At 37.6% G+C, this 21,089-nt stretch overlaps 1 protein-coding gene across 4 annotated transcripts; it reads left to right on the top strand.

The window, feature by feature from the left end:
* The first annotated feature begins 2,061 nt into the window (after window positions 1–2,061).
* On the top strand, window positions 2,062–19,964 carry LOC123764760 (non-SMC condensin I complex subunit H). Of its 4 annotated transcripts, none has more exons than XM_045752866.2 (14): window positions 2,062–2,200; window positions 3,447–3,634; window positions 5,981–6,169; window positions 8,157–8,249; window positions 9,570–9,749; window positions 12,335–12,493; window positions 13,046–13,151; window positions 14,447–14,653; window positions 15,039–15,257; window positions 15,667–15,880; window positions 16,340–16,460; window positions 17,064–17,222; window positions 17,740–17,858; window positions 18,503–19,964. In XM_045752866.2, exons 2-14 carry the CDS (start codon window positions 3,485–3,487, stop codon window positions 18,732–18,734), a joined length of 2,148 nt encoding a protein of 715 aa, XP_045608822.1. In that variant the 5' UTR covers window positions 2,062–2,200; window positions 3,447–3,484; the 3' UTR covers window positions 18,735–19,964. The 4 variants fall into 4 exon arrangements, with proteins under 4 accessions (XP_045608822.1, XP_045608820.1, XP_069158701.1 ...); XM_045752864.2 differs by lacking the exon at window positions 2,062–2,200 and adding an exon at window positions 2,421–2,573; XM_069302600.1 differs by lacking the exon at window positions 2,062–2,200 and adding an exon at window positions 2,608–2,680.
* The last annotated feature ends 1,125 nt before the right edge of the window (window positions 19,965–21,089 follow it).

Below are 21,089 nucleotides of genomic sequence, written 5' to 3'. Positions count from 1 at the left end.
TACATTCTCGTAAAGCCAATAATTCATATTTCAGTCTTAAAGCCGGTAAGGAAGTTGAAAAGCACATCCATACTAGGCGGGACCAAAGAGCCAAAGCTCAACGCCCGCAAGCACAACAAGGTGAGTACATGGAAAACATATCCAACGTAATGGGGTTCATTTTATTAATATTAACATATGTATATGTGTAGATAGTGTAGTGACTGTGTGTAAGTGTGCGCTGCCTACATGTCTCTTACTTATAATTTTCCCATGACCATATGGGATACATATGATCATATAGCTACAGTGAGGAAATTATATCACAGCCATGTATAACTTTATCACAGATATATGAGGTAATAATAATAATAATAATAATAATAATAATAATAATAATAATAATAATAATAATAATAATTGATTTAACAAATATACAGAAGAATATGATACAATGGTTTATTAATTGTTACAGAGTATGTACATACAATATATGAAATAAACACTTAATATTAAACGAGAAGTAAGTTAACTTATATGTGAATTGTTCAAGAAATTTAGCAAATGATATACAGATTTTAAGCGATACTTAATGAAGAAAGACACAGACGATTTTATTATGGAATCTGTAGTTCTAGCAAAACATATATAGTATAGAATCACATTTGGAACATCATTCCACATTTTAGGGCCCCTAATTTGCATTGCATTTCTGCTTTGAGTGCCTGTAACTACTACATTTTATAGGTTCCTGAACCCATTATGTAACTGTAGCACCTTCGTGTTATACTAAACTTACCGAACCTGTGAGTAGACTGTTGATGAATATATAACCAAGGTCTGTAACTTGGTCATCAATGATGTCACTTGCTTACCTGAATATGAGTTCCGTTCCTGAGCTCATAATATACTTCTATAACCTTTCCACTGCCGCCCACAGGATGGGTATGGAGTCTACTACTGCCCATAGGATGGGTATGGAGTCCACTACCGCCCACATGATGGGTATGATATGCATAATAAATGAAATAAACGCAAAGTTTGGATATACAGCTCTATCTATGAGGAGTTACAGAGTAATGGTGACTTAGCACAAGATGGGACACACTAGTAAGGAAATTACAACTATTTCATGGTTTTACTTTTTGAATAAAGTGTAGGTTGAACACTTTTTGACTGCATTGTGAACGGAGTTTAATATATTAAATTTTATGTTGTATGGAGTGTTTGTATAGACTGAGTCAGACCAGGAATATCAAAGATATATTTTGTTTATTTCTGGTGTGATGTTCAGACCAGAGGGGGGAGAGGGGTCTGAATATCAATTTGGTGAGAGAAGGGAAGATTGAGAGAGAAGGGGAGAAGAGAAGGAAACAGAAGCAGGAATAGGGAATGAGAGATGAGACAGGGGGGAAAGATTGGGAAATGGGGGGGGGGAAAGATTGGGAAATAGGGGGAGGAGAAAGATGGGGAGGAGGGAAAAGAGACCTGGGCAAAGCCGGTCAACTCGAGTCGAAGCTCAGGTGGGACAGTAATGATTGGTCACATTTCCTTTCACCTAATTCCTCTGTTCACCTAGCATTAAACAGGCACCCGGGAATTGGGGAACGGTTATTAGGTTGCATTTTGGGGAGGATCAGTAGTTCGACCTTGGGAAGGGGAGGATATCGATACAAGCCTAAAGTATATATGTGCACAGTCTTCCTGTCACCGACAACACGAAAATAAACGAATTTGATCAACGTGTCAAGTTTAATTACCAGGTAATTAAATTCTTTATTTCTATACATTGTTCCTAGGGGACTGAGAGATTGGACCTTCATTCTGAACACTATTATCTTAAATATTGTGATTAGTTTTGTTCATGCTTGCCGGTATAGATATAAAGATAGTTGTGACTCAACATGTAGTAAGCCCAACCCCTTGGGGTGAACGGTAGAGCGACGGTCTAGCTTCATGCAGGTCGATCAGCTTTCAGTCCCCAACCGTCCAACTTGGACGGTGGAAGTGGTTGGGCACCATTCCTTCCCCCGCCCCTTTCTCATCCCAAATCCTTATCCTCATCCCTTTCAAGTATTATATAGCGATAATGGCTAAGCGTTTCCTCCTAATAATTACCTTACCTCAGCATGTACTGAAAGATACAATCAAATTTGGCGCGCAGAGTGCCGGGGTCTCGCGGGGTCTCGCGAGATCTCGCCACAACTTCCACTAGCGGCGGGTTGGTACAACTTTTTCAAATTCTGTTAAGTGATTTAGGTCTTATTTTGTATTCATAGAAAGGCGTGGCTAGGCATGAGGGCTGGATAAAAGTTTGGAGTGTGCGTGAGGGGCGAATAAAGAAGAGAAGACGAGCAGGGGAGCCATTATACCGAGGTCTGGGGGCTAAACTACTCCCCCCCAATATGTTTGTTTTGGTTGAAGATTCTCCCGCGCGAATTGGGAATAACTTGTATTATATGAGGAATAGCGACGTAGTGTGACCCCCTTCTGGTAGTAACTGGTGGTAACTGACGGAGGAGAACCCACTACCCTTCACCCACTCGCAGACGCCGAGTCTAGAGAAGAATAAAGAATTCTTTGGGGGATATTTGGTGAGTAGCTCCGGAGGGTGTCACACCAGGCTGTACACCCACCTTCTGTCCCTCCTCTTATCTCACCCACTGTGGTTAGGCTCTTACCTTGCTGCATATTGCTGCGGGTAAATTGATTTAATCAGGCACTTCATAGCATTACATTTGATAGTTGAGTTGACTCGTATTCCTATGTGTTTTCAACTGGTACTGTAGCTGTAAGTGGCGATACCCTCAGACACACGTAGCTCTCACTGGGAAAGTATCTGTAGGGGTCAAGAGACTCGTGTATATATATGTAAGAGTCTACTGGTGAAGTCTGGACGTCGAGGCCCACAGATTCCACAGGTAATGTGTCAATGGGCATTGTGGATTTAATATGTATTATGTGAGCTTCTGCCAGTAATGTATCATTGGGCATCATGCCTCTCATATAACATGTTTGCCACTGATAAAGTATCTGTGGATGTCGAGGCTCTGACATACCCATGTATATGCTTCACTGTGGGACATCGTTGCATGCTGTCTATATCTTAAGCAGTTTCATGAAGTTTAATAAAATTTGAAGTAAAATCTTTAATGGTCGATTTTTATTTAAATTTTCAACTTATGATAAAAAACTTTACCAGGCCACTATATGATTTTGAACACAAATTTTGAACTCAAATGTACTATGGGCTGGAGCCCATAGTAAATTATTTTATATATATAATATATGTGTGGAAGATAGATAGATATATAGATATATATATATATATATATATATATATATATATATATATATATATATATATATATATATATATATATATATATATATATATATATATATATATATAATATTACACACAAATGTACTGTACATCGTGATGTTTATGAATACTGTACTTTCAGTTAGCATTTGATGGTTGAGCCAGGCTGGGTATGCCAAGATGCCACGAAGCAATAGACAGTCTACGATTGGGTTCACACTCTCCCCCACCAAACGTCGCAGCATTATGCCTGATAGTCCACGCTCCAAGAGACACTCAGTTCTTGATGTGTCAATGACATCAGATCAAGTTTTCCTTGATGTACCAGAAGTGAGTACTGTACCATTTATGTCATCTATACCATCATAGAGATAATTGAATATTAATATTTTCCTTATAAATAATGAGTGATGCTAAGTTTCTCAATAGATATGCACTAAATTATCACAGTATGTATTAGTAATTGGAAAACTGTCTTACAATATTTTAAATAAATTTATTTTATCATGCATCTTAACCTCATGTGATGTGTGTTATAAACATCTTTTGATTGTTGATACATTAATTATCCAAAGCTTATGTACATTATTGTTAAAAGTGTAAGAGCAGGTATATTTTCTTCATTAGCTTCATTATTTACATATTCTGAGCTATGTTTGGCATGTTCTTGAATATTGTAGATTAAATAAATTTGTATTACATTCCCATATTTCCCCTTGAATATTGTTCTCTCATATTGGGTACCCCTCTGATTATTCTGAATCTTATTCTGATAAAACTATTTGATAAATTCATCTAATCTCTCATCCTTGTTGAGTCAATGGGTTCCCACCGGTGCATCACCTTTTCTTCTACTTTAATGGGGGGTCTTCTACTTCCTTCTTCTATGCTAACTCATCAAAGCTCCCAGTATGATCATCTCAGATTTAGATGAAAGTTGGTAGGCGTAGCATCCCAGAGTCTGGGCTTCCAGTAAAGTTATTACCCCTTGCAGGCTGGATATCCCCTATGGGTTCGTTGTCCAGTAATTACCTAAGTGTAGTCACAGGATGAGACCTATGCTTGTGGTGTCCCGTCTTCCCAGCACTCTTTGTATATATCACTTTGAAACTACTTAGTACTGATGGTTTTAGCCTCCACCTCCTCCTCGCCTAACTTGTTCAAACCGTCTTCCATTCTGTTTGCGAAAGTGAATTTTCTTATATTTCTTTGGCGGCTTTGTTTAGTTAAAATCTATGACCTCTTTTTCTTGAAGTTTCAGGTCTCAGGAATTCTTCCTTATCAATTTTATCGATTCCCATTATTATTTTGTACGAAGTGATCATATCGCCTCTCTTTCTTCTACAGTATCTTCTAGTTTTGGCATATTTAATGTCTCTAATCTCTCCTCGTAGCTCTTGTCCTTCAGTTCTGGGAGACATTTAGTTGCACGTCCTTACACCTCCTCCAGTTTGTTGATGTGCTTCTTAATATATGGGCACCACACAACCGCTGCATACAGTATTCCAGTTTTGATTTAACGAAGGTCGAGAACAATTTCCTTAGTATTTCACCATCCATGTATAGTATTTAAAAGCAATTAAAAGCAGAAACCTTTCAGGGCAGGTTTCCTCTCCTCTCCTCACCTTCGTTGGGGCATCGTGGAGTTGGGTGGCTTCTGGTGTGGTTGAAATGACTGTATCTCTTCTGTAAGTCTCAAATCTTTTTCTGGCTCCGATACTGATTCACTGAACCTTTGTTTCATTCTCAATCTTTCCAGGCTGAACCGGTTCATTCCTTGTCCCCTCCTTTTGGATGACCTCTTTGTCCCAGGTCTGTCTTGTGCTCAAAGCAGGTGCTTAGATGATCTTGGACATTTTGGGAACTCTTTTAATATCAAAAGCATGAAACTTTTAAAAGCAAATTTATGTACTGTATTCTTTGGAAAAATTATGTTTTAATTGTTAATTTGACTTAGAGGCAGCAATAGCCTGTAGAGAAATATCAGGAAAGTCTGCCCTCAGAGTGAGTGGCAAGAGTATAAAAATAATTGTAGTTGACCACATTTAAAAATTTCAGTTAAAAATCTGCCATTAGCAATCTGTTCTATTATATTTGAGCAACATAATCAGTATACTGTACAACTCCTATGGCATTCATCTCTCCATGTTTTCTCAATTCATAGGTCTGTCAAAGTTACTTATCTGTAAATAAAAATACTGTACTGTATATCAGGCCAATGGGAGTGATGCCACACATGCTCTTAGGTATAGATAACCTAATATTTATCTTTTTAGTTTTAACGTTTTATTGACAAATAATTTGCATTTCATTTACATTGTTGGATAAACAACCCACACTTGTGTATTTCTGTATTTTATGTAAAGATTTGAACTTTCTGAACCAAGTCTTTTGTACTCTCCTGAGTGCATTATCAAGGTCTGAGTACAGTATATATGGTTTGGACAAGACTTGCACCTCAACGACTAACCTTATACAGTACTCAGACCTTTAAAATGTACTGAGGCAAGTAAGTCTTGGTGTAGTTCAGACCTTTACATAAATACATAAGTGAGGCTTTTTTATCCTATGTTATTGTGTTTGTGATAAGACTACTATTACTTATTCACATTGCTGTGCATCATTGTTTTATTTTGAACTGAATGCGTAGAAGTAATTTGTTGCTTCTACTTTCAGAATAATGATGAGCAGGAGAAAAAGGAGCGGCAGTTGAATCGTCTACAGCAGCAGTTGCAGGCGAGGCATTACTCTTCTCCCAGCTCAGCACAGCCTGACAAACGCAAGTCCCTCAGTGCCGTTGCTGGTCTCACTAATCAGCAACTTACTGAGCACTATGCAAAGTGCATTCAGCTATCTGCTGAAAATGTAATCATATTAATCACTTTAATATTTAATCTCTGACAGTGTTGTTAGAGGTTAATTTATTTATGACCTTCTATGTATGTATTCAGCAAATTAATTGAGCTTTTAAAAATAGAGTACTATGGTTTATATCTTAGAAATATCAAGATTCATATCTAAACATTGTTACCTTCTTAGCTGCATGCAATTGTTTTTCCTCTTGTTTACCGATTGTAGTGTAACCTTGCCTGTATGAACTGCTGTATTTGGGACTAGACCCTATTCCTTTTACTTGTGATGTGCTCGATCCATGACACTCCGAGGTTCCTGGTACAAATAACCTTTTTTTCCAACTTTCTCCAAACCATAATCTAATATATTCTATCCAAATTTATCATTACCTAATCTAACCTGATATATTTTGTCTTCAAACTTTAGCAAGGAATGATTAAGTGGTAAAGATATGATTGTCTACCATGTTAGTTGACCTGTCTTCTTGTCACATGTCACACCAATGATCGTGCCGCCAAGTTACTTATGTTTATTTCGATGCATCGCCCAGTGCACTTCTTAAAAACGAGACGTGTTGCTTCCTAAGGCTTGATCCTATTGGTCACCTGGGTAAGATGTTGGATATTATCTGGACATACTAATGCTGTGCACCAGCTCAGAAGCGATGTTTTCATATACCCCTGCTGGGTTATGCTGGTGCTGGAGAGGCATGTGGGATGTTCATTTACCAAAATTAATCACCACAAGGTTCATTCCAAAATTTTTCAAGGCCCTTCCAAAATTCTTGAGGGGCAGTGAAGGGAAGGTTTCCAGGTGTGTCTGCTCCATGCTAAACATTAAATATCTTGGAACATTTAAGTAATATAGCAATGAAATTCAAAATCAATTATCTCCTGAAATATATCACAACCGATGGAAAAATAAATTATAGTAATTGACATTTAACTTCTGTGTGCAATGAAAATTAACAAGTTGCAAATGCCAAGAGCCAAAAAATTACCAAGATAGGAACAATTAATTTCCTAATGCCTAAGTTTCTTTTCCAGATCAAAATAATAATGTAAAGGAAGTTGAAACTACATTATTACAATACTTTATTTTTTATATATAATATACAATCTTTATTACTTACATTACTGAAACTTTAAATAAATCAAAGGATAAAATTCCTTCAAATTCTGTCAATTATCATGTTTGAGTATGTTATCATAGTACCACATAGTCCATTTTTGCCCGGCATGATCTGCTCTAGGCGAATTCTGTAAGTGGAATGGTTCTAAGGTATCAGTGGTAAAGTAAAGAACCTGGCATTGAATGTAATAAAATCCCTCTTTCTGGTAGAGCCCTGATTGCTCCCAGTAGCTATCTTGCTGAGATTGCTCCATACAAGTCGCATAAGTTGCGGGAGTTCTGTTTGGTCTGCTGGAGACCAAAGCCAGAAACTACCCTGTAACAGTGAGCAAATCTGTAGGAGCCGTGATGGCTCCTATGGAGCCAGAACTGTGTAGTGGCTTATTAATTGAGAGACTGCTATGGCCAAGCCTGCTTAGTATTTCACATCAGAGAAACCAAATGAATGCCAGTAAAGCTATTTGAAAATGACCAAAACTCTCCATATCAGTGAAATTGTTAGCAAAAGCAGGAAAACAAGAATGGCTAAAAATGTCAACTTGATCGAATATTAAGCAAGACTAAAACACTTTGGCATCGCCAGCAGAACTATACCTAATGAAAACCAAGTGCTCCTTAGATAACCTCACAAACTGCTCCAAACGTCATTGTGCTCAGAAGAATGTGGTAAAAACCATTACATCATAGAAACCCAGAAAGGCCTTTTACCCTTTTTCCATTCATAATCTTACATGACTCCTTCTGCCAGTGGACTTTTCAATTTGTTATTAAATGGATATTTTTAGAAACGGCATTAAGAATACCTAATGCTGCTACAAATTAGTCAAGTGGTCATTACAGTTTTGTAATAATTTTTTGTTTGTTTCAGAAAATCAGTGTGAAGAATGCATTCAATCTGCAGCTTATTGACTACATGTCTGAGATGCTTAAAAGAAAAGATTCAGATATGAACAACTTCCAGGTTAGACTGTTTTCAGTATTTCATTTATTTACATTTGTAGCATGACTAATACTAAATAATCAGGTTTATCAATAGTTTATCATGTATATACAACTAGAAAAAATGTAAACAGTGTTATATTCTGAGGATATGCAGGTATATTGTGCCGCTCCCTGAGGTACATATAGTGAACTGCTGTGTATAACATGTGATCACTTTCACATCAGGCTGGTGTGTGTTTATAATTTTTAGTCTTAATAAAGCCAATTGTAACTCAAGTCACTATTATTTCTATATCAAACAACTGAACCTCAACCAAATATTTGCATTCCTAGTATTTAGTAAACTCAATGAATTGCAAACCTGAATAATCTTCATATTCCAGTGCTTGGCCATCAGCTTAAATAAATGTCATCTTTCAGCTACTTCTTGTGGTCTATAAACCCACAGAGTTTATAGACCCCATGATAATTTTATTTTATAGACTATTTTATAGACATTGATAATTTCTCAACCATGGTCTTTGTTGAACCTATCATCAAATTTGTTTGTGGCCTCATGTACAGCCATCTTCATAAGCAGCCATAAAAGATGCCCTGCACAGTGATGAAACAACTTTTGTAAGGCTGCACCATACCTACTCTAGGCTTGCATGGAAGTTTATGCCCAGCATGAAGTGGTATTCGGCATTACCTTGGGACCAGGTTCCAACTGATGTCATATACAGTATATCGAAAATGCCTTCCTAAACAAAATTTACTATCTTCGTTATCAGTTACTGCTGTTGTGTTTCATAACTACAGTATGTTGGTATTTTAACATTTTGACATATTTGACATTTTAACCATATGAAATTACAACAAGAAAACACAAAAACAAACTTTTATCCAGAATTTTTAACCTTAAATTTGTAGTGAATGTAGCTTTATCAGAGTTGGAGTTCCCTATGCCCTCTCTCCGTTCTGTGATGAACCATGCACTGACCAACCATAAGGCAGTTGAGTTTGGCTAGTTAGGTCTCTCATCTTGCTAAAGGATTGGATACCACTTAAGTATTTCATTCTCTTGGCAAGCTTAGCTTATGTTTTAAACCTATTGCAGAGGTTAAATTAATATTAGATTATTTGACACTAAAGACCTAGTTCTTAAAACAGATAAATCATTCAGATGCCATGCAAAATTTGTTTTTGCAATGCAGGGTAACCTTATATGAACTATGTGGTGAGCAAAGTCAATAAAGTGTGTGTGTATGTGTGTGCTTAATCAAATTAAAATTATGTACTGTATATATTTTTATTTAAATTGCACTTATTCATTCATGTATAATTTTTTCATCCGTAGGTTGCTAGTTGTACCTTGGATGCAAGCACAAAGATTTATGCTTACCGTGTTGACAGCGTTCATACTGACACACTGAAAATGGCAGGTGGCTTGGGGCGAACTCAGGATAAAGAAAAGAATAAGGAAGATGATGATATGAACATAGAAGATGGAGTCGAAGGAGATAAAAAAAAACGGAAGGTAAATGGTCACATGATCTTGTTCTTTCTTTATTGTACTCTATTGTAAACAATACCCAGTTTTCTTGTTGAGTTAGTCATGGGGAAGGACACTGAGTATTGAATTAATAAAGTATATATTTATTAGATTTTCTTGGTGAAGCTGAAGTATGTGTAAATTTAATTCTGGAAAGCAACGATGAACAAACCACACATCAAAAAAGGAAGAAACCACATTTCCGTCTCTTTTGGACCATTATCCAGTTGTGTAATGAACCGAAATATGTTTCTTTATTTTCTGATGTGTGGTTTGGTCATTATATGTTCAGCCACATTATTGTAACTTATTGTCTGCCTCTGGAAATCAATATTTTGAAAATACTGTATTTGAAAAATACAAGATCTGTTGACCAGACCACACACTAGAAGGTGAAAGGATGACGACCTAGTGTGTGGTCTGGTCAACTTACTTTAGCCAGGTTATTGTGACTCATCGCCTGCATACAAGATCTGTTTACTGAACTGGTGCTTCTTTTCTTTGGCTAGACTCGCATGGCAGTGCTGCTTACTGGTTTGTACCAGTGTCTTCCCTTCCACATTGTCCACTTACTATATCCTATTTTAATATTAATTGTGTATCTTAAGCTAAATTTGGGTTATTTTTTGCTCACTCTACCTTTGTCTCACTGACATCTTTTTACCCATTTAACCCTTAAATTGTTCCAATCATCTCCAGGTAATTGGCCCATGTGCTCCAATTACCTGGAGATGATGTAAGGTGCCCCATTTTTTAAATAGCCCCCCAGTCTATGGGGGATGTAATTTGACACTAGAGACCTCTGTCAATCAATTGCCATATTTGGGAAAGATCCTAAGTCCCTTTCTTTCCTTTGAGGGCCAAGTAAAAATATTCAGACTTCCCCTATCAGGTGCATCACCATCCAGTGTCTGAATGTGTAGGGCAACCATACTAGGAACAATCAAACTTTTAACAATAGCAATTGAATGATTACCACATATATTTACAGGCAAATACAATTTGTGTGTGTACAATTATAAGATTTAGGTTCAGAGATATACAGTATATATACATGCGCGCGTGTGTGTGTGTGTGTGACTCAACAGGCAGCATAGCAGAAGCACGCGCAATAAACGTCTCCCTGTGACAGACGATGACCAAACCTCATCTCGCAAGAAGCGAGGGAGGGGTCAGGGGCACTCCAGAGGCCCCCTAACTTACAGGGGGCCCCCTAACTTACTTAATCCAAGCTGGGCACCCAGGCACTGGGACATGATGCCAGTACTTTTAAAAGTTCCATGTAAAGTAACCCAGCCTGGATGAGACAGTTAGGAAAAACTACCACGGTGCATTGAAGTGTAGCATGCTTGCAACCAGTGCACTCCACCAGCCAAGGTGTTCCAACCGGGGAAAGACTGAAGCAAAAAACTCCAGACTCGCTTTAAGGCAAATGCCACCCATAGTGGAGGTGGTTTTATGTGGCTCCCTGTTGGTCCTCTGTTGACCCTGCCAGGCTCTTGGGTTTCACCTCTTGCCTTGGAGAAGGGGTGTTGCCCTGGTATTTTCTGGACTTGTTCCTGCTCTGTGGGTGCTGGAGTTTGTATGTCTGTTCTAGTTTCGACTTACTTGCTTACCATAGAGGAGTTGTGCCTGCCAGTTCTATGGAGAGTTGTCTTGAGTTAAGTCCCTCTTTTGTTTTTGTGCCCATCTTTCTTTTCTTTTTGCCGGTCAGCTGTTTCTTGTTGCTGCTATTTAGTGAGCTGGGTGTTTTACCAGCTTAGCTGGCTGGTTTTCATCATCTGTGTAAATGCTCACCAGAATGGGATGCCCAGTGGGCTTTTCACATGATGTCCTATGCATGCCTAGTTAATTGTCAGGGAGATGAGCAACAGCTCTTGGATTCAGCCTCACAACCCTTAATTGACTGCTGTGTAGATTCCAGAGCCTGGTTGCTGTCATATCTACATTTAAGCTGTGAATAGTTTGCCTTGACCACTTCACTTTAGCATTTCATTTGTTCACTATCCTGACTTAGAAAAATTATTTATGATATTTCTGTGGCTCCAGTGGGTACTTTAATTGTATCTGTGTCATCTTGTTTGTGTATTACCCATGCTAAATAATCTAGCCATATCTACCCTGTTGCTTTGCTTTGATCTCCCCATCAGAGGGCACAGTGTTCCAATATAATTATAGTTCACTGTTGAGTATTATTAGTAATTATCACTGTTGGTAATCATTACATGGAGGTAATGCTTATGTAATAATAAGTTTTTCGGATCTGGATATAATATCACAATATTGCAATTGGGTGGGCAGCTTACTGTGTACATAGTGGTTATGTAGTTTAGGTAGTGTGAGAAGCTACATGATGCTGCAGTTAGGTTATATATGACACTTATGACTGCCTTATAAGATAACCAATAAAGGAAACTAGACTGAGATTCACTGCCTCACTGTTAGTTATGTATCAGATTGTAATTGTAATTTGTGTTTGAGATTAGAGCTGGAATTCCTAAAATGTTTATGCCTATCTGCTATGTTAAGTTAGAATAATTGTCATATTGTACTTTATTCTTTTATTCTAGGTAAAAAAGAAAGCTGTTGTGGAAACAAACCTAAAGAACATCAATGTTGCCAAATTTGATCTAGAATTTGATGTTGACCCTCTGTTTAAGAAGACTACCTCACAGTTTGATGAAGGCCGCTCAGGGAGTGGACAATTTCTCAATGCTCTCCATTTACAGGTAAGTCTTTACTTAAGGTATCCCTATATGCTAACATGGTATTTTGTACAAGTGGTTTGATTGAACCTTGCAGGTTTTTTGTGCCAAATTGGCTAGGTTGTTATGGCTACATTACCTTGTGGGCCGCTGGCAGTAATAGACCTGGTTGATCAGGCAGCCAATCGGGAAGAATCAATTTTTCCGATTCTTGATGCCGGTTTCCATTTGTCATCCCATCACTAATATATATAACTCAACTTACTACAAAGAATGTTGTATACCTAAAGATTAATGTGCATTATCAGTACTAATTCGTATTAATCTTTCCTTAACCCATTCAATGCAATACAGTATCTCTTATCGCATAGCTGTTAGGCAATTACATTCACACACACATTCACATGCACAAAAGATGCCTATTAATTGGATCTGAAATTGGTATTACAATATAAATTAGCAATATGCTTGTGTCGGTTTTATGTAACTGTATGTATTGTATTTGATGTAAAAAAAAATTACTTCTGTTAAATTTTTGTAATTGAGAATGCCATGTCTCTTTTTCTTTTTTGACAGGATGATTCATGCTTCTTGATTCTTGATTCTGAAACAATCATGATGGATATGTCCGGAGGCACAATTCCTGCAAAGACGGAAAAAATATGTATACCAAAACCAGGAGGTGAGAGTTGCACGTTTATTTACTTTTGTGTTGCAGTCGGGGTGCAATGTTATGGGGGAGAATAGTGTTGTCAGAGCCTTATGGGCAGTGATGATGTCAATGCCTTGTGGGCAGAATGGTGTTATCAGAGCCTTATGGACAGAGTGATATGTCAATGCCTTGTGGGCAGAGTGGTGTTGTCAGAGCTTTGTGGGCAGAACTTTTTAGGCAGAATAGTGTTATGAGAGCCCTGCTAGCAGAGTGGGATTGTTATCGTGATGTATGCAAAGTAGTGTTTCATTCACCTGGGCACTTGGAGACTCGAACTGCCGACCCCACGAGCGTAAGTCAGAAGCTTTATTGACTGGGCTATGAACAAGCAACCTTAATAAGGAAAGATTCCAGAAGCAACTAACCGCTGCCCCGCTAAAATTTCCACTGTCCCTGACTACTATTGAAGCTCGGAGGAATTAGTGATCCACGCCCATGTCATATAAATTGTCAACTACACTACCATGGAAATAAATGTCATTCACCTGGGCACTTGGAGGTCCAGGAGTTTATTTCCACAATAGTGTGGTTGACAAGTCAAAGTAGTGTTGTCAGAGCCGTGTGAGGAAAAGTAGTGTTGTCAGAACCATGTGGGAAGAGTTGTTGTCAGAGCATTGTCAGCAGAGTGGTACTTGCCTAGTTGTGCTTGCGGGGGTTGAGCTTCAATTGTTTGGTCCCGCGTCTCGACTGTCAACCAACTGATATACAGATTCCTGAGCCTATTGGACTCAATCATAGCAATATTTGAAACTGTGTATAGAGTCTGCCTCTGCCACATTACTGCCTAATGCATTCCATTTGTTAACTACTCTGAACTGGTGGTGGTGGTAGTGGTGTCTGATCCTTGTGAGCAGAGGGGGGGATTTGTCAGAGGCATGTGGGCAGTGTGTGGTTCTCAGAGGCCTCTGGGAAGAACAGTGTTATGATGCTTGCATTTGCTTATGAATTACTTAAGTATCAGTGACTTCAGAAGAGGGAGATTTAGGTCTATGCCATGCCTAATAGGCTTTTATAACTGGTGTGCCTATTTCCTCTTTTAATATTTATGTTCTGAGTTATATGTTGTCTTGAAGTTGTGAATAGAAGTGGTTGTAACCACTACACCTGTACCTGCTACTCCACTTTATATTTTGTGATTGCCTGCCTGAGAATCACTCTCTTGATTGACTTCTGACCCAGCATACATAACGTGATAATTTCTTGATTTTGCAGCCTTATTCATGTGTGCAAATATGAATAATACTTGCCGTAATTTCTTTGAACAGATTTGAGCCAGTTGATGATATGCCCAACATTTGCAACCTTTGAGTTCACAACTTGGAAGTTAGGTGATGAGGACTCCTTTTGTGATGCATCAAAATTAATGGACGAGAAGGATGATGACCAAGGTGGAAATGACTCCCACAGATTTGATGTCAATGCTATACCAGCACCAATTGGCAATGATGAATTTGATGCTGATGATGAGTATGGTAGGTCGAGTCTAATCATTTAACATGTTAAACTATAAAAGTTTTATGTACTGTGCTTGTGTGTTTGTGTTCACAATATATTTTATTTTGGTAGTTTATATTTTAGCTACTGAAGTCAGCAGTACTGTTTCAGAATCATGATAGGAAGAGTGCATGGGAAGGACCATGAGAGGTGCAGAATATTAAATGGGTTTAGTAGGCAGGATAAAATAAGGGTATTGGTTGAGGCTTCCTATCTTAGCCAGATTCAACTTTCATATGATTTAGTTTTTTCCTGTGATGGGTCTGTAGATGGGGATAGATGCTCTAAATATTAACAGAAAGCAAACTAAAGTCAAATTAAATTATTTTCAATATTTATAATGTTTCTTTTACCGACCTCAAGGAGCAGACCAGATGGGAGACGACGACGAGTGCCCCGAGGATGGCACTGTGGTCACCATTGGACATGAGGGGTACCAGAAAGCTCCACCACCTCTCATGGAGGCTGTACACCTCAAGGATCACCTGGCGCTAAACCCATCTGAATACTCCTACTTTGACAACCACTTGCTGTCAGCCTGGGCTGGCCCTGGACATTGGAGAATGAAACCGTTATCTAAAGGTTGTAGTTACTGTGTCTAGATTCGAGGCAGTCTTTATAGCACAGAGGTGTACTATCTCTCTTATGAGAAAATATTTCCATTGTTAAAGTTTAGTTAAACATGACCTACTGTATGTTCCAGTATGTGATAAGCTACTTTTAAGTCAGTTCACCATAGTCAAATATTTAACAATTTAGGTAAAAAATTCTATGTGTAATATGTTGAGATAGAAGAGAGGTGAGTACAGTTTTGTCATGATTGGCAGAATTCATGGTTCTTTGAGCCTGGGTGTCCCATCCTTGTGATTCTCAGTTAAAGTACAACAATTGAGAGGTTAATAACAGTTACTTGAATTATGTATGTATGTATTTTTGTAATTCATTAATGTCTCTCCAAAATTAAATGGTAAAATACAATTTTCTTCTGCAGTAAAAACCATTAGCAGCACTAAAGCAGATGAGGCAAAAAAGAAGAAAAAGGAATTGATCAGTTTAAAATATGAGGAAGAAGATCCAGAGATTGCCAAGTTATTTACTGTCACCCGCAAAGCGACCAAACTATCAAATTCCACTCTAAAAGTTTGGAGCAAAGAGAAAACCACCTTGCCTATTGATCTTCACTATGAATCAAGAAATTTCACCAAGTTAGTTTTATTTACCATAAGTATATTCCCTGAATAGAAGTTAAATATGTTGGCAGGGATAATAGATTCTTTGCTGGAGGAAAATAGAATTGTGCTGATTAGCACCTTTGAATAAAGGAATTTTTAGAAAATGGTAAACCTTGTGTCTGTGCATTATATTCACAATGTTAGAAATATCATTATTTCACACAAAACCGTCTCACGTTATAAGCGATATCATTCAGCTGAATTTTAAATATCCTCTTGTTGAATATGCTGAACGTAACCAAATCTCTTAACTTAATTGTTTAGAATTTTGCTCGGTTATCTTTTGGTTTAAGTTGACTTGTGTATTTAGTATGTGTTATGTTAGAGTATCCAGTTTAAGAAATACAATACTGTATTGAATTCAAAATAATATGCAGATCAATTTTGGCCTGTTATTTTGAGTTAACACTATTGATTTATTTAAATTTTTAGATTGTTTGGGCGTCCAGCAATTGTCATACAGAGGCAGAAAAAGGCAGCTACTGTGGATGACAGCATCCATGAATATGACTATGATAACCAGAATGATAGAGATAATTATTGTGCAGACGTGGTGAGTATAATTCTGTCTCAATATCTGTTCCAAAGAAATTTTTTCTATGCTAGACAATTTAGCTTTTAAAAAAATCATAGTACAGCTTGGTTTTGTTTTAAATTTGTTTTCATCGTTAAAAGAAATTTATTTTATACACAGATATTATTGGAATAAATTTTTAAACCACCAATTTTTATTTACATAAAGTACATGTACAGATATTATAAAAGACTCGTGAAAAGTGTATTCTAGTGAATTTAACCTCCGTGCTGCGCAGCTTTGTGACATTCTGGTGGTGCACGGAAGTTGAAGTGTTCCCCCACCAAAAAAAATTCCTTGTAAATTGTTAAAATCCTTTCCCTGAACATGCATATGTAAAAAAATATATAAAAAACAAGTTACTTTGGCTGTGACGACATGGAGAAGATGCGATGTGATGTCACTGGTATGTGTTTGCCCATGCAGTAAGTTCCCGGAGGCGGTTGTGCAGGCGCTTCAAGACTCGCAAGTTGCCACAAGCATATTTTCATTAATTTTTTCAATGATGCCTAAGGTAGTTGAGCTTCATATGTTATGCTTTGTGGTGTTATAATTGCATTATCATCAGCACTTTCCTTGCAGGATGATGGCGCGAGTGGCTATGGTGACAACTCGGTACCAGGCTACGACATGACCGAGCTGTTTAGTCAGACTGTTGTTGGCTCACAGCCACTCAATGGAGAGGATGCAGAGAATAGAGCATCTGACTTCTTAGAAAACTTAGTTACTGCTCCAAATAAGGTCAGAACAATTACATTTATTTATGTTTTTAACCCTTGAATTGCGCATATCAGGGTTGTTTCATGGGTGGTTCTTTAGTTTTAAATTTTTTTAGTACATTATGCATTATGTCAATTGGGCTAATTCAAAAGTGAAAACATGAACTGTTTTAGTCCAACAGTCCAATTTTTGTTCATTTCACCAGATAGTTACTACAAGTACTGTACTATCATCAATGGAGAATGGGCTATTGCTTCTTCAGTTTACCCCCAGTTATATTTTTGATCCCTTGGCCCTGCTACCTTTGTCACATAGAGTGAACCAGATTCTGGTCTTGGCTCCCAGTAGGCGACAGATACACCACTGAGGCCTGGTGTATTGAGCCAAGTCTTGATCATACTAAGAGTTAAACTGGTGGGGAGGGAAAGGAGAGAAATCAGGGGGTAGCCGTCTAGGAAAGAACATTTCATTACATTCAATGCTAGATTTTTCCCTTTAAATTTGTAAGAAATATGAAATATATTGTCTTACTTTTCAGGTGGCCAAAATTACCATCGGTTATGCTCGAACTGCAAAAAAAGTTGACATGAAGAAACTCAAGGGAACATTGTGGAGTTTGCTTGCGGATCCAGCAAATAACAAGGAAAATGAACGACAGTAAGTATGGTATAGTTTAGTTATTTTACTCGCATCTCCTCATCCTGCATATCAACCTTTGTTTGCTGTTATTGTTAACATTAATACTATATTTGTACTCACGCTAAACACTGCAGTTTTTAAATATCATTACAAATTTTAACACTTGTTAAATATCTGTAACAATTAAAAATTTTAATTTACTACTTTCTTTTTAGTTTTAAGTATTACTCCATTAAACTTATAAATAAATCTTGTAATTATCTTTGTTGTTTCTGAAATGCACTGCATAATAATTGCTTTGTATTATGTACATTTCTTGCCAACAAATTCTCCACTGTTTCATGTATCAAATGTATTTACTTTTATATAGGGTATTTATTATTATTATTTCAATTATCATGATATACTTTGGCTCATTGGGAAATTAATAAATTATTTGAATTAAGTATTATTGTTTCAGGCTGACAGTTAAACAGTTTCTTCATTGAATTGCTTGAAATTGTGTTGAGAGTAAGTTTGTAATCATGTGTGCCTGACTGCTTTAGGGGTTGGTGTCGGCCATGCTGGGGCACGTGCTTTTGATGGCATTTCATTTTATTTAAGAGAAAAGATAATTCCATATATTTATATATATTTTTAGATATTTTTCTGTAATATTTCAGATCAGAGAACCAAGCTGATAACTTGCAGGAGAGCCTTGACAAAATGGACCCCAATCACATTATTGAATTCTCTGGTATATACAAGAAACTGAGCCCAAAATTGTCTTCGAAGATGCAGGAGAACCTCTCGGTGCCATTGGCATTCATCGCGCTCCTTCACTTGGCTAATGAGCACAGCTTGAAGCTTTGTGACAGAGGAGACTTGTTGGACTTCACCATCATGCAAGGATAGGGGGCTGTTGCCTCACCATCATGCAAAGATAAGGGGCTGTCGCTTCACTATGATGCAAGGATAGGGGACTGTTGCTTCACCATAATGCAAGGATTGGGGCTGTCTCACCAAGTAAGGATAGGGGGTTGTAACTCTCCATCATGGATGGATAGGGGGCTGTGCTTCACCATCATGCAAAAATAGGGGGCAGTGTTTTGCCATCATGCAAGAATTAGGGGCGGGCTGTGTTTCACCATCACGCAAGAATAGGGGGGTTGTGCATCAGCATTGTGCAAGGATAAGGGTTTTGCTTCATCGTGCAAGGAATGGGGGCTGTTCATCACAAGGGTCCAAGAATAGGGGGCTGTGCTTTAGGCCATTTTCAAAATCCACCTTGGTAATACCAACTTGTGGCCAGACTTTTTATTTTTAGCTTGGGACTAAGGAGATTGGATGACCACTCTATAAAAGGAACTTAAATTACTGTCATTCAGTGTCCCCAGTTCTGGAGTCAATTCATTGTATAACACAAAATTTTGGAAGCGGCCTCCATGCATAGTTTAAAGAGCAAAGATGACATCTTGACTCAAAGATGACAAAGATGACATCCCTGTAGGCAGCGATAGATATGCACAAGTTGGTGCCGCTAGACCGGTATCAGAATATGATGGTGTTCAACATTGATGTAGGTGATGCTGTTATGATGCATATTACATACCACTTGTACCTGATAATGCTAGGCAGTCTAAGGTAGAACTATTTCATAAGGTTTTATAAAAATGGACGTTTAATATAGAAACTATAATTCTCATATATCTAAAAAAATTCTTCTCCTTTTTGTACATCTATATACTGTATAGTTCTTTTCAACACTTAAACTTCAGTTTAATTATTCAAATCGTTATGTTCCTTGAAAGAAAATTGTATATATAAAATGATCTTTTTTAATTAGACTGGTGTTTATGGTAAATCTATTATATTAGAAATATTTGAATTATATTTAAATGTGTTTAGAAAAAATTAATCAAATAGTATAGAATTTATCATAATTTCAAGAATATGGTGTGAAATCTTGCTAAAATTAAATATTGGCGAGTGTTGACTAATTTATTATTTTGTGCAAATTACAGATCTGCCATTATTTGTTTTTGGTTAGTCTTTGCTTATATGGAATGGAAAAAATTAGTTTTGAGTAAACACTTCTGTGCAAATTTTAAAATGTACATAATATTACATAAAAATGTTAATTTCTCTTGTGTTTGTTTAAGACCTCAGAGTGTTCCCATCCCAGCTTAATGCCTTCTCTTGATGATTACTTAGTGTATACATTGTTTGCAAGCAGTTGATTTTGTGAGACCTGAAATGCATCAAGTCTGCCAGCAATTGATTACTTTCCTAGGATTTCTTGTCTCGCTTGTACACACAAAAGTGCTGCCTATTTTTAAATAATACCGGTACTGTTTCATCTGTTATGACTCATCTAGTGAAAATGATGCATCAATTAACTTTAACAAAGTATAAATTGCCATCCAAATTGCCAACTATGCTATGGGCAGTCTCAAAAAGAAAAGTTTTCAGAAGCTGCATACTGAAATTTTCAACTTTCCCTGACTACAACTGAAGCCAAGAAGAATTACTGACCCACGTCCATGTCATACAATATATTTGTCACATTTATATGACAAATTTATATATTTAAATATATTTATATATGTGTTTTATGGCATATGGCCTGACGTTTGTATGCCTCTGGCTAGATTTGTTCCACTTCATTCTAAATTTAAAGTTATAAACTTCAAGTCTTATTACTGTAAATGAAAGTAATATCCAAAGAGAATGGCGTAAACTCTGCACACACCAAGATCAGAGGAAGGGCGTGGTGAGGGTGCATACGGGCGAGGGTGAACTCGGACGAGGACGCACACGGGGAGCTCCCCGGTGACTGTCTGAAGCTATCTAACTGAGATAGCTTCATAGAAATATTGAGTCACATTAGCCACATGGGTCCTGTTGGCCTACTGGGGACCAGAGCTTGAACCTGGCCCCAACACAGGTGCAGAAAGCTGGGGATTATTGCAGTATCTGGTCAGCTGTAATTCAATCCTGCCACAGATGTTAGAGCACCTTAACCTTCTCAGCCAAGCCAACATGGATTTAAGGTGGGAAGATCATGCCTCTCACAGCTACTTGACCACTACGACAAAATCACTTAGTTGATGATGGTTGATGACACCGTCAACACCTCTGCTGGTTCCTGGTCTCCTTGGCCTTCATCCGGAACTGACACACCACCAGGAAAGAATGTTGCCTCGACGACCATCTCTGCTCTCATCCGCCTAGTCCTTCACTCTTGTTAAAATGTACTTTTATAACCTC

Source organism: Procambarus clarkii, chromosome 48 (genome assembly GCF_040958095.1).
Source record: "Procambarus clarkii isolate CNS0578487 chromosome 48, FALCON_Pclarkii_2.0, whole genome shotgun sequence".
NCBI lineage: Eukaryota > Metazoa > Arthropoda > Malacostraca > Decapoda > Cambaridae > Procambarus > Procambarus clarkii.
Note: the sequence above shows the minus strand (reverse complement) of the source record. Positions and strands in the feature narration are given on the sequence as shown.